General features: G+C 37.3%; 1 protein-coding gene across 5 annotated transcripts in view; it reads left to right on the top strand.

The window, feature by feature from the left end:
- The first annotated feature begins 3,916 nt into the window (after positions 1-3,916).
- The window catches only part of LOC122089321 (hexokinase-3-like), a 16,155-nt gene continuing 5,490 nt past the window's right edge, over positions 3,917-14,581 (top strand). For 4 of the 5 annotated variants that reach the window (XR_006143298.1, XM_042658958.1, XM_042658961.1 and 1 more), the window contains exons 1-4: positions 3,917-4,453; positions 5,466-5,616; positions 5,742-5,924; positions 10,865-10,939. Coding sequence is in view for 4 of the 5 variants with exons in the window: in XM_042658958.1 (XP_042514892.1) it covers positions 4,182-4,453; positions 5,466-5,616; positions 5,742-5,924; positions 10,865-10,939 (681 nt within the window). In the remaining variant the exon portion in view is untranslated. Of the gene's footprint in view, positions 4,454-4,901; positions 5,028-5,465; positions 5,617-5,741; positions 5,925-10,864; positions 10,940-14,581 lie in introns of all 5 variants that reach the window. The other variant, XM_042658959.1, reaches the window with a different exon arrangement.

The following is a 14,581-nucleotide window of genomic DNA, read 5'->3' as shown; positions in this document are numbered from 1 at the left end:
GGAGGGTAAAGGTTGATGTCTTTGGCCTGCCCATCCAGCCCTGAATCCGATCCTAATTTTTTTATCTTGACTTAAGGCCTTGGTTTTAGCCCTACCCGGCCCTGATTTTGCCTCTGATGTTGACCTTGGTTATGACCCTAGTTGTGATATTGATTTTAACCTAATTTTATATATTATTTCACATTGAGTCATTAACACCTCAAAATTCTTAATATATCTTCTCACAATCTCATTGATCTCTCTTACCTTTTTTATCAATAAAAAATATATCTTTTATTTTTTCTACAAAAGAAAAAAAAATCTATTATAGTAATTATTAATAAAATAAAAAATAATTAATATATTTTTTAAAATTACAATCTTAAATCAATATGTAATTGTTGGTATGAATATTTATTATCGACTTTTATTGTCAATATATATATAAATATATATATAATGAAAATTGATAGAAAATCATTTTCTACCAATCTTGTTCCTTGATCCTGAAGTTTTTTTTTTTTTTTTTTTTTTTTTTTTTTTTTTTCATTCTCATCAAGTGGAGGTTCAGTTTTATTGCAATTTGCCTTATTAGGATGATCTCTTTGTTTATCATGACAAATAATTGAAATTTTTTTTATTATTTACTTTCTTAGGATGATTTATTCTTTGTTTATCATAATAGTTAGAGTTATTTGTGTTATTTGAATGTTTGTTTTAGGATCATAATAGTTAGAGTTATTTGTGTTATTTGAATGTTTGTTTTAGGATGTTCTCTTCATAACAAGTAATTTATAAATTTGTGTTTTTTATCTCCCCTTTATTATGAATATTTTTTATTTTTAAATTATTTTATATTTTGTAAGGTCAGTGTCAATCAGGGCCAGCCCGACTCTTGATGGCAAACCAAGGTTAAAATCAATTAGGGTCAGGGTCATCCCGGTCCATCCCTAAAAAATCAGAAACAATCAAGGCGGGTAAGGGTTGGGTTGAATCCTGAAGGGTAGGACCTTGGTTGAAGTTTTGCGACCCTGAGTTAGGGTCAGGGCAGGTTTGGGTCCAATTAAAGGGACTAGGGGTTGGGCTAGGATTTTAAGAAGCCCAGCCCAATCGGACCCTGTTGCGCCCTTACTTGTTGTAGATCGTCCCACACAGAGTCTTCTGGATGTGAGAATATTAGATAAAAATCGTTTGTAATTATAATCTTGTACAATTCTGTATAATACCCCCTTGAAAGGGTGACACGTGGACAAAGTGGTTTGAATGGCTTAGATTAATCTTATATTGATCCAACTCCAAACCAGTGAGTTGAAGTTGGATCAATGTAGGATTAATCTGAGCCGTTCAAATCACTTTATTCACATGTCACCATCTGAAGGGGGTATTGCACAGATAAGGAATTGCAGACGATTTTTATCTGAGAATATTCGGGATTCCTAGTGAAAGAGTCAACCACAGTAACAAGCCATGAAAAGTCCAACATCCCATGGTCAAAAAAGTAGAAACCGTCCACTTGCAGATTGGACGGTGGAGATGGGCTGCCATGTGTCAGTGGTACTCGTGACAGAGATATTGAAGTACTCGTTGCCAGCTGGACAATGAAAACCGCGGCTAGATTCTGAGCCGGAGCCGAAGCCGGAGCCCGCGAGCTGGTTTCCATTTTTTTAACTGTCATGAGGACATTTACGACACGAGACAAGAAATAAATACTATATTTTTTCCTTTTTGTTATAATTTTTAGAAAATATTATAACATCTCTTGGGAAAAGGAAATATACATCGTACGGTGCAGCTTTTTGCTTAGCTGGAATTAGCTTATAACAGCTGGGATGTACGATGGCTAATATACGCACGCAGCTACTGTCAGCCGCGGCTGTCTCCCAATATAATAGCGATTCAAATCGACACATAAAGTGAAGAGAGCCCCTCCCTTTTCGTCCTTATTTTCCTTCTATTGTCCTTGTCTTTTCCATTGATTCCATTTAGGTACTCATGAGCTTTTGCTTTTGATTAGTTGACCAATTGCACCAACTTTAAAGACCCTTGTGACTAATTACCCTCGTGGATAATTGCCAGTTTACTTAAAAGACCCTTACACCATGGGCAATTTCAAATTGCCCAAAATTGTTGGATTATGGTTCTAAAATCTAAATTGAGAACCGAACCAAATAATGGTTGGGGGGGGGGGGTTGTTATGGTTCTTAATCTATTAGTTATAGTTTGACCTCTAGTTATGGTCTTAATTTGACACCCCTATCTCATATGGTCATATTCTTATGTAAACATCGGAATTATAACGACCCATGGAATAAATATCAATGTGGATTGCCTTTTATGCATAGCTTTCCTCAAATTGACTTTAGGAACCTTTTACTTTTTCTCATATTCATTTTATTTAATACAATGTTTACTAATTTTTTTTTCCTAATAAGATAATTATTATTTCCTTATTTTTAATTTATTTTCTTAATTAATCTTTCCAATGATTTTGGGATATAAGATGATGGGATGATGCCATGCTAAATAATGCTTTCAACAATAATTAAGAGCGTCTCTTAGTACTTGACCACGAAAATTCCTCATTAAGTGGATAGTGTGTATGGGTGCAACTAGGTTGGGGTGGGTAGGATTTTTAAAATTTTACAAGATCTAACCAATCAACTAATCAAGCTCAGGATGGGCCGAGATTTGGTCCTTGTGTTTTAATATTTTAGTGTCATTCTTTATTTAAATCTACAAGAGTATTATAAATAAGTATTTATTTAGTATTATATAAATCAATGGTTTATAATGAATGTAATTATATTTATGATACTTAATCCTCTAGTCATTATCTTGCATACATCTTTGTATTGGGATTATTACTTGCAAAAAAAAAATAAAAATACAAAGATTATTGAATGACACATTTATGAGTGTATTTAAAATATGTAACATTCTTCAAACTGCCTATTGCTTTATTCTTAAATGTTTCTTAAATCAAAGTTAAAAAAACAAAAGGTTTTAATTTGAAAATGTATTCACCACTGTTATGAATGCACAAATTTTATCCTTAGTGAAAAAAAAAAAAGGTGTTAACATCTTAGTTTTATGAGCATGAAAATCCAATCGTAGCCACACCCCGCATGCTAAAAATCTCATCTCATGCTTTGAATTTTGTGGACATGCAGGTAGGTTCTGGCTTGCAGGGCCAAATGTAAATCAATAGTACTGTGGATACCAACTCACATAAGTAATGTTTGGTTTTCAAAACTTAATTTGTTGTCCACTTAGAAAAGCTTAAAAAAAAAAAATCGACATATACTTGCACTCATTTAGAGCTTATGTAATCCGATTATAATGTACATGCGCATCGCATGCTCATTAGACATCATACCTAATTTTTATGACTATAGGTGGATGATGTAATGCATACAATTTATATAAAAATGAAAGATATATTATACATTGCACCTAACAACAAATGCCAATCTATGATTTCTTTCCCTTAGAAAAATATATATAAGCTTATCAACATCACTAACTTGCAATTAACTATAATTACAATACAGTGTTAGCAAAGTTAGCAAACTTTTAATATTGGTTTGAAGGATGGAGAGGAATTTCCCATTTGAAGGGAGGTCTCAATCTGGTCAACTACTTTAATCACCAATGGAGCTCAAACAATGTTCATGACAATGGCATTAATGTAATTCTTTGTAACTTAATGGTTTCAAATGTCTTATCAACACCTTAAAAAGTCACTTAAACAAGTGCATAAACCGACACAAGTCAATTTCCAATAACTCAAATCTTTTAACAATGAAAGAGACAGAGAATACGGAATAGTAACATATCAGGAATTTTATAATATATGTAAGGGCAAATCCGTCATTTCTCATTTAAATTAAGTAAGCTGCAGTCCGCTTTCCAACACTACATAAAGGCTAGCAAAGAACTCTTCTTCTTCCCCTTCCCTCGCCGTTTTTCCTCTGCGAAAGGACAATTCTTTCCGGCATTTTGTCGAACGTTTGGTCTTCACCGGACTTTCATCGAAGGGCCACCGAGTTTATCGCCGGAAAACGTAGTGGGTCGATCTCAGTCGAAGTGAAGAATAGAAAGGAAGACGACTACGAGGACAGAGAGGGGCGTTATATTGTTTCTTCTTTCCGATGACGTGAGTGGTGGGTGTTGTATGTGGAAGAGAGTGGTGAGATAGATAGATGGGGAAAGTGGGTTTTGGTTTGGCAGTGAGTTGTGCAGTGGCGTCATGTGCGATCGCAGCTATTCTGGTGAGTCGAAGAGTGAAGAGTAGGCGAAAGTGGAATCGTGTTGTGGGTGTGTTAAGGGAGTTGGAGGAGGGATGTTCGACGTCGATAGGGAGATTGCGGCAGGTGGTGGATGCCATGGCTGTTGAGATGCATGCTGGGTTGGCTTCTGAAGGCGGGAGTAAGCTCAAGATGCTTCTCACCTTCGTAGACAACCTCCCTGATAGGTAATAATCTGGTCTCATTATGTTCGATGTTTTCATTTTGTTCTCTTCTTTGCCTAAGATTGCTGATTTGTGGGTTTCGTTTGGAACTTGGAGACGATTAAGTGACTGGTCTCTCTAACCTATTCTTACCGTTCTTTGCCAGTCTGGCGAGTACTTAATCAAATATTTTGTTTTGGGTATTTGTTTCTTATCTTGGAGTTCAGTTAGTATCTGTTGTTTAATGGCTTATGTTGTTTCTCCATTAAAGTTTTGCAGTCGTTGTTGGGTCTTTCCTCTCCCATGGGGAGGTTGATACTAGCCTTATATTTCTGGTAGTGATTATCGATTTAGAACTATTATTTAATTTATTAATAAATTAATTGATTTTTGCTTCTGTTGTTTTGACTTAACATTGGAATGGATTGTTCTCTCCTATTCTTACTCTTTTCCCGGCTTCTCTGAACAGTAGATTTTATTGGGTTATTTTGGCATTTTCCGTTGACGTGTAAGAAGTATAGAACTGATGGAGGTATAAGTAGGAGTATTGTCCGTTTGATGTGAACCTCTTTCAGGATGTTGCTTCACTGCCTCTCTGGTAATTGTTGATCCCTATTCCTTTTATGTGTTTTACTGTTGCATTTGCATATGGTGCTATTCTTTCTGAAACTGGGGTCTCTTGTTCCTTTTTTCCTCCTCTTTTCATATGGGGTATTTACTGTTATTCCCCACTCTTTTTTACACTTTTTTTTTTTCTGTTCAATGGACGGGCGTAATGTACCTCACGCAGATTCCCCCATCCCACCCTGGCTGCAGTCTGTGATGTGTGCATTCTACTGTTCTCTGGGTTGACTTCGAAGACATGAGTGTAGAATGATTTGTTTTAGACTTTTAGTATCTGGTCATATGCTTGCTGATTGATTGTATTGCATTGAAGCTGTATATACCCTTTGCTTTGGTGGTTGTCTTCCCTCTATATTTATATGTTGGCATTGATTGTTTGGTGCTCAATTGGTTGTTACACATTTTTCATCAGGAATATGAAAGGAACTTATTATGCGCTCGATCTTGGTGGGACTAATTTTAGAGTCTTACGGGTTCTGCTAGGGGCTAAAGAGTCGGAGATAGTGGGACACGAGATGAAAAGCCAACCCATTCCGCAACATTTGATGACTAGTACAAGTGAGGTAGTGAAGCTTTTCTGTCAAGCTTAACTTTTGTCAACCTGCCTTTGAAATGTTGTCATGTTTTCATAGTTGGTGGCTATCCTACGCTCAGGAGCAATAGAAATTGTTATGTTTCTTGCATGTAGGATCTCTTTGATTTCATTGCATCAATGCTAAAAGAGTTTGTTGAAGGAGAGGGTGATAATTCTGGGCTTCAACTGGGCAGAAGGCGAGATCTTGGCTTCACCTTCTCTTTTCCTGTAAAGCAGCTATCTGTTTCTTCAGGTCTACTCATTAAGTGGACAAAAGGCTTCAGTATTGAAGACATGGTAAGTACATGATGTTGCAATCCTTATTTTTTTTTTTTCGGGATGAATTGAACGCCTTGATGTTTTTACATTCTCCAAGATCATATCAAGCTATGTAGTTTTCTTTCTCATGATGCTTACACTGGTTTGTACAATGATTGGTGTTCGATGTTGTGCTTCTAAATTTCATATTTTCTATCTATTCATTCACATTTTCTTTGACCTTCCTTTTTTCCCCTCTCCTTTATGTACTCTTTTCATCTAGGAAATTCATACTTATAAGCAGAATTCTTAGGCATGTGATAGGTGAATTTGCAAGATTGTTTTAACTATGATCATGATATTTTCCTTTTTGGGCCCACTTAATTAATTTCATTCCATGCCTTTTATTTTAAAAGAATCAAGAAAAAGAAAAGGAAAAGTAAAGATGAAGATTCAGATTTGTGTGATAAGTGAAACTCTTTCTTGAGGATGACAGTTGGTTTCATGCTCCAATGGAGGGTGAATTATGTCATGTGAACTACCTGGTCCAATGGCCTTTGACTAGATTTGATTCAAGTTATCATGAATAATCTATATACAAGGATTACTATTGAGGCTTTTTTTTAGTACAAATGATTGAGTTGGATTTTATAGTGCATTTTCACTTTCTAACCTTCCAAATGTTTAATTGTTGAGTAGGCGTTGGGGGAACAGGGATTAGAGGGAGAGCCAAGGGTTTGGAACGCTTGAAGAGTCTTGCTAAATTATTGATAGTTGGATCTTATCTACATTGTCGGCTACCTATGGATATAATTTTATTACTCTTGGTGCTCGCTCGTTGGTGCCTACACTTGATAGAATCTTAAAAAGTCCTTGATCTAATATTAACCAAAAACTGGTGATTGGAATTCAATCAAGTATTGTTCTTTGTTGACACCAATGAGGAATATTTGGAAGGATTAGGGTTTTCCAATGATACGAAAGAAATCAATAAACTAGAAATAGTAATAACAGATAAATGTTACCTTAAGTTTTTATTTATAGTGAAATGAGAAATAGTAATAGCAGAAATAGTTCTTCATTGGTGCCATACTTTCCATATCAACTGTGCATTCCAAACAAAATTTTGACTACCTATTGGTGAGAGATGGCACTATGCTTTATCTGTACTTGTTAAAATATTATGGCTGAATTAAGCACTTTGTAATTTATTTTTCCTTGTCAGCACCAAAATTTTAATAAAAAGGATGGTTTGGAAAAATTTAACCATAGAGGACATCTAGAAGAAAAAGGAGGAAATGAGAAAGAGAGAGAGACATGAAACCATAGATAAACTCCATTACCAACTCCAGCACCAGTTCTCACCCCACCAAGCACAACAATTACTTATATCCTCCCCCAACCCTAGCAGTTGAGAGAAAAGATTACACCTACTCCTGCCCTACCTCCACATAAATAATTAGAAAAGATGTTTGATGAATGGAGGAGAAGTATTGTAGTTCCAATCTACAAAAATAAGGGTGATGTACAGAGTTGCAATAACTATAGAGGCATAAAACTTGTGAGTCATACTATGGAATTATGGGAGAAGGTCATCAAAGTCCGGATAAGAAAAATCTAGGGTCTCGAGGAACCAACTTGGTTTTTATGCCTGGGAGATCCACGAGTCACAGCAGAATCGATTTACCTTCTATGGAAGGAAAAATATCAGCATCATCAATATCAGGGCATTGAAACGCAATTCTATCCTCAACCATTTTTTCACCCATAGTATTCAATTCTTCATCTTCTCAACTGTTCACTGTTCAAGCTCACCGAGATTCACAGTACTTGCCTTGCTATTTTTGGTATCTATTTGAGATTTTATTTTTCCTTCTTGGCTTCCTTTTTTAAGATCCAGGTCTGTAGCTTGTGTTGGTCCATTGTATGGCAACCCAAGAGGGAGTGCATTGGGTATTGATCGATGATATTTCTCACTTTTTTGATTTTCACTTGAGGATTAAGAGGGATCAAAGGAAACAACAATACTTGGAGTAGTTCAGTCCCTTGGCCTAAGTCCACTACCAAGCGCTTCACTTGCACTTGGATAGTTGGATTTCCACTATCAGTATTGGTCTCTCAGTCTTGCTAATAAAACTTATACATGTTTTTTCCGGGGCTGACAACCGACCTAAGTGTTTTCACAATCTCACACTCAAACCTGGTAGTTTTTTTGTGCTCACTAACTACAACCTGATCGTTTCCCGGAGGATTAATTCCTCACACTCCTCACCTTACAAGTTATGGTCAAATCTTTGAACTCTAGATACAAGATGCCTCTGCAATAGGCTGCTGATCAATAAAACACAAACAACAAAACCCTCTAAGCTAGGGTAGATATACAAAATAAAGCACTTATTCAATTCCCCACAACAATGGCCTTTGGATGCTCAAATTTGATGTGATTAATGGCCTTCACATGATGGGGTTTTTGTCATTGATTTTGGTCTTCAGCCTGGAAGCTTGTTTCACAAATCCCCCAAAAGTTATCTTATTGAATCTTTAATCAACCCTATTTATAGACCTCATTCTCAAAATCTATCTTTCTAGCCGTTGGAGGCATTTTTTGTCGACCTCTGCTTTTCACGAACAAACTGCTAGAGAACTGTTTCATATATTTTTTGTAGACTTTCTTTTGTGGTCAACCTCGGATTGTTTTGCACTATCAACCTCGCCATTACGCGGTCAATTCCCAATCGTTGATGTCTGAAACCAATACTTTCTGCCATCCCTCTTCCATGCTTCACGGTTGACCACCAACTTGGTTCTTCCTCATGCCTACTTCAGCTTTGGGCTCAATTTCAGTTGGGTGACTCAGCCAACTTCCCTAATGATATTCAAGGGTGTTCTAAGCCTCTTAGACTTATCCAAACATATGATCAACCATTCTAAGTCCAAGGTCAATTCTATGGTCAATTACCACATGGGAAGAGTCAGGGTTACCACCATTGGTCTAGTCGAAGCATGACTTCAACTGTTGCTCCAGTTTTTAACTCCAGTTTCAACCATTGTCATGGTCTAGTCCAAAGTAGTGGAAGATTTTTACTACTTAGGATTTCTTAAAATAAACCAAAAAAAGCAAATCCTAAGTACTAGAAACCTAAGAATCTTTTAATCAAAACTTGTTGCCATTGATGCTTTGTGAAGAGATAGACACTTGGCATCTACATCACTTGAGTTCTTATATGATCTCCATAGAATATCGTCTTCCACTTGTTAGCTCTTGGATATTTCCATTTTTGCTCATAGCTTAGTGATCAATGCCTGTCTGGCTTCATTAAGTATTGATACTTCAGAGGAGTTCCCTGGAGTGATACTTATTTCATCAGTATGATCCTTTGAACGACATCCGATGAAGCATACATATTTGAGCGCTAGCTTTTTCATCACTTAACAACATGTTAGAATCACCAAAACAATATCAATATGCAATATTTCAACAGTTTGTTGAAGAAAATCAATCAAAGGCCTTCTGGACTGTTGCATATTATGGTCCCAAGGCCCCTAATGTCTGGTTCTGTCTAGGTTAATTGGTTCAATCGGGCACAATATTGCATATTGTTTATGCCTCCACAATTCTGTTAGCCTTATATTGGCCAATAAATTATGTGACTTGCTAAAAGCTAGAGGACTTTAGTTGGAGCTGATCGTGGGGTTTCGATTGCTTCCATGGGCAATATTATTCCAATATGCCTAAGAATCTCTTCAGGTGTTGTTCGTTGGTACTCTGATTCCCCTCAATTTCTTGAGAGTGACTCTTCTTGCCACGTTTGAAGTCATCTATTGAATGATACCATTATTGAGAGCTAGTTGACATGGCTTGATTGAAGGATCCTCCCATGCAAGAGTTGGAAGGGTAAAAATGGTAGAATCGTTGGTGGTTGCCTATTGCCTTGCCAAGGTTTATCTCTTTCACCCGAGTCCTGTATGGGTTAGCTTGAAATGGTTTTTCCCCATCCTTGCCCAACCTTCTATGGTAGTTAAGAGGGTCGGCATTGTTGATTGGCCAGAACTATGGCTCCTAAAGGTTTTTCTGTATTGCTCATAGTTTTAGTACGCGATGTTTCATTCATCCAGAGATCCATCAGTCCGATCAAGTGCAGGCTGAATAAAATAGCGAGATGGAAATGCCCCAAGACCCATGGCAAGGAGGTGGCTTTCTGGTGAAGCCCATGTTGCATTCTTGGAAGCTGTGGATTACACACTATTTACTGTATAGAAAATTGCGTATGAAAACTAATATGATGGTACATAGTCAGTGGCTGTTCTCTTCATGTTCTTTCAATTAAAACAAAAGGAAATGCTGTTCAAACGGAAGAAGAGTATGAACCTTAGGGATAGAGCTAGAAGGTTTCCAGCACAGGAATGCATTGAAGGGGAGGACCTCACAGATCCACTTTAAAATCAAACATTAGTCCACCAGCAACAGTTATTCCAATTGAACCAATTCATTTAGCTCTCCTTATGAGCTCTAATTGATGTTGATGTCACTAAGGCTCTCATATTGAAAATTTTCACATTGATGGAGTCTTCCCTGCTGCTCCTTGAAGCTGAACTATACTGGGCATCTGAAGTCTTTGACTGATCTAGTCATCTGGATTTTACAATCCTCCTCTGGCCATTGTATCTTACTTAAAAACTTGGAACAATGGAAGCCCTCACTTATATGTTAGTCATTGATTTCCGGTGCCTTTTATCAAGCACCAGTTTGTTGAAAATTTCAAAGTAACACCTTTTATACTGGTGGTACAAGCACCACTTTGGTGAAAATCTCGAAGTAACAGTGAGAAAAAAAAGTCTGATTTAACTAAGTAATATTTTTGTGTATTGCATCCATATTTTACTCATTGCTAGCTTTTGAATGCTCAAAATGAGTATTTCTAGGATATTAAAGGGTGCAACAATTGTGAGTCCATGCCTGATACTTGCTTTTCTCTCAGATTGGAAAGGATGTTGTTGAGTGTTTACAGCAAGCATTGGCCAAGAGGGAGCTAGATATGCGGGTGGCAGCATTGGTGAGAATTAGCTTATTGCCTTTTCACTAACTGTATCTTTCCTGAAGATTTTTCTTGTGTGCATTTTTGGGGGGGGGGTGTTTGATGAACTTTTGGCATCTGCATTGAAATGGGTGTGCTCATGTCGCATGGATGTGATATACGTCATCAATTTCTTGAATTTTAGGGCTGTGATTAGTAGGTTATCTACTATCCATTTATTGAACTGTTATGGTTAACCTTTCCGTTATGTGCAATAGGAGTCTTGTATGCATGGGTTATCTACCATTTACTAATTATTCTGAACTAGATGATCTCTTATCATTTGTAATGCAATGAATCAGAGTTTATTTGCAGGCAAGGAGTCATACCTGATCAATTGCATGCATTTTCATGCTACCCAACCTTTGCTGAGATAAAGAAAACCATGAGAAGGGGCAGGGATGTGTTATGCTTCTCTTGATGAAGACCTGCTCAGTTTTGAGATGGATCCTAAGTTAAAACTGAGATAACTAGGTTCCTACAGAAAATAAAGAACAGAAACTAACTGTACTGAATTGATATTGCCTCAACTTGTTAGTGGGGAAATTCTGGCCCATAAGTCATTATATTTAGGGGTCTAGAGTGCTCTGAAACCATGATACTTATATTTTTGAAAATTTGAATTATATTGATCCTAATATTTCTCTTTTACCCCTACTAAATCTGAGGGGCGAGATAGGGAAAAGAAGCACTATAAGATGTGGTTTCTGATTAAATAGAGAAACTGTAGCAATTGATTTTGGATTGGTGATGGTCCTTTGAAGTCTTTGTTGTGCTTGTGCTTTTGGTGGAGTTGAGGTTGGAATTGCGTGTTTGTATTCACTTGGGTTCCATCTGGTCATATGGAAAGGGGAAATGAAGGGAAGTGAAATTGAATTGAAAAACTTAACTTTCCCATGATGCTAGAGTGCAAATTCCCTCACATGAATTTTTTAGGATAGTTATCCATGTAACAATGGAAGGTGATGTTCCCAAAATCACATAGTATATCTGAGCCATCCATTTTTATGGGTTTTTTTTTTTTTAATTATTATTTATAGTTTAAACCAAATGTTCCTGCTTATAGTTGGGAGAGGGCACAGTACTGGTACACAACACATACATGGGATATGTGCCAATACAAAAGGGCTATTCGATTGAATTAGACTCTGAAATTTGACATGTGACTAATTTAGACCATGTCCTCTCTATCCAACGGTCGGAATGGATATATCATCTGTCCACATGGCAGAATAAATAACTTTGCGACATTTGAAAAAATAATAGACCTTTGGGACTGTTGAATATTGTACCATGAGGCAGAGAGTTAGTGTTAAGTTGAGAGTGGGAGAAGTCTGAGTTGAGTCATAGCTTAAGTTATTCATTGTCATTAACTTTAGGGGAAGAGTTCTCTGTCCGGGAATGTGACTCATGTACCAGCACAGGTGCAATGAGAGTGCACAGGGAAGCATCAACATGGTGGGCATTTCCAACTTTCATGGGGGGTTGGTGGTCATTTTTCCAACCCTATATGTCTGGGTGCAGCCCCCACAATCCGAGACAAAGTCCTTTTTCCCTTACTTTAGTTAGTTTTGGTTATAATTGGACACTTAGTAGGTTTCCTACTGAGAGTTGGTTGCTTGATTAATATAAGGGAGAGATTGCTTCATGTAAGACTAGAATCACAAGTGATCCTAATCCCATGCAGGAATTGAAATTCTGGCTGAATAGAGAAAATTCAAGAACGCACAATCGGGGGCTCTGATGAGTCTGAAATTTGGAGTAGATGAAGGTCTTATATGGGTCGACAAACCTTTGATAGATGGGACAATTCCGATGGTTGAATTGCGAGTTATGCTAGTGGCAGGAAAAAGGGAACTTTTGACCACTCTAGGGTTCTGGCATCGGATGTTCCTCAAAATTGGAATGAAGATCCCTTGTAAATTGTCTAGGTATCCTTCAAAAGATGAGCTTGAACTGCTGGTTGGTTTGGGAGATTTGGACTTCGATCCAAGTTTCCAAAACCCTGACAATGGCCACAATCAATTCTGATCTCCTTGGCTGTGCTTGAACTGATTTGTAGGCTGAAATTCAGATCTTCAAATAACTCTCAAACACTCTCTCACAAAGGCTAAAACAGTTGACATGAAAGAAGAAAAGTGAAACCGATGGAGGTTTGAGAAGGGGGAAGAAGGATAGGTTTTGGGCATCTCACCCCTCCAATTTAGGCATCTCAGCCAACTGTATCACAGCAAAACAGCATAAGCTATCCTTTTTTTTTTTTTTTTTGGTGTCGAACTCAAAAATCTTCTTTTCATTATGTTGATGGGCTATAAATAGCCTTACATTGTTTGGACACAAAGAAATAACAAAAAAGGAAACTAATGGACTGACTCTAACTTCCTAAACTGACTTACATGTAAAAGGAAACTACTAACTACTTTGTTAACAAATAAAAAGGAAATTAATTACTTAACCACGGCTAACAAAATAGGAAATAAATATCTAGGACCCAAAAAAGGAAGCAAGTCTTCTAGCAACTGTCCACTCCTTGTAGCTCGCTGTCCAAGACATCAAAACAGTATAGGAAGATAGAAACTAGTATTGGCAGCATCTCATACAAGCCAGCTGTCAATATTGAACCCCAAGGTACTGTTCACGTGAACAGTACTTGTGTGAACAGTAACAGCATGTTGGCTGACCTGATTGGAGAAATATAAGGATGGTTCGATGGCTGAAACCGAACCAGAATTGTGCCAGCATTGAACTCCTTTTGACAGCTCAATCTGCATCAATTGGTGTGCTTGAGTTGGTATTGCTGCCAGAATGAAGTTCTCTCTGCACTCACTAGTGTCTACAACTGCTATATATGTTCAAGACTGGTTCTGCTGTTAATATCTATTCTTGTTGTTCCAAGCTGGAGCTTTTTGATGTATATATATATATTCTAGCTTAAGGAGGAGGGTTGAATATTGTACCATTTGGGGAGAGTAAGTGTTAAGTTGAGAGTTGAAGACTTCTAAGTTGAGTCATAGTCTAAGTTAGTAATTGCTATTTACTTTAGTTAGTCTTTGGCTGTAATTAAACTCTTAGTAAGTTTCTTACTTAGAGTTGGTTGCTTGATTAATACAAGGGAGAGGCTGTCCACGATAGAGGCATTCTGTTCCATTCCATTCCTATCGTGTTCCACCCTCTCTCCTCTTCACAGGTTCTGGTTGTTGTGATCAAGCTTTGTCACAGTGACAATAATAATTTGCCATTTTTTAAAATAATTTTCTTTCTTCTACTCTAAATTTGTGGGTCCCATGTAGATAATACCTTTTTCTGAACAACCATTGGTGTGGCACGTAGATTCCTCCCCACACTGGCAGCGTGGGGAACCCTCTCCCTTTTCCCACCTCCTTATTCAGTTTTTGCTTCCCAGAAAGCTACTACTCTAGTCAGTGTATTGTAGGAAAAAGGACTAATTCTTGCTTACATCCTATCTGTTGAAAGGGAGCAGGGAACTGGAGAACTTTTATTTATTTATTGATAGTTGGAACTGGAAAACTAGTCGAATGAACTTGAAGGTGACACTGTTAACTTGATTTGCTAGTGACTGTTGCCACCTTTCAAATGCTCCTTGTCACACCCCCCTTCCCC

This window comes from Macadamia integrifolia, chromosome 9 (assembly GCF_013358625.1).
Source record: "Macadamia integrifolia cultivar HAES 741 chromosome 9, SCU_Mint_v3, whole genome shotgun sequence".
Taxonomy (NCBI): Eukaryota; Viridiplantae; Streptophyta; class Magnoliopsida; order Proteales; family Proteaceae; genus Macadamia; species Macadamia integrifolia.
This window is presented reverse-complemented; position numbering and strand designations above follow the sequence as displayed.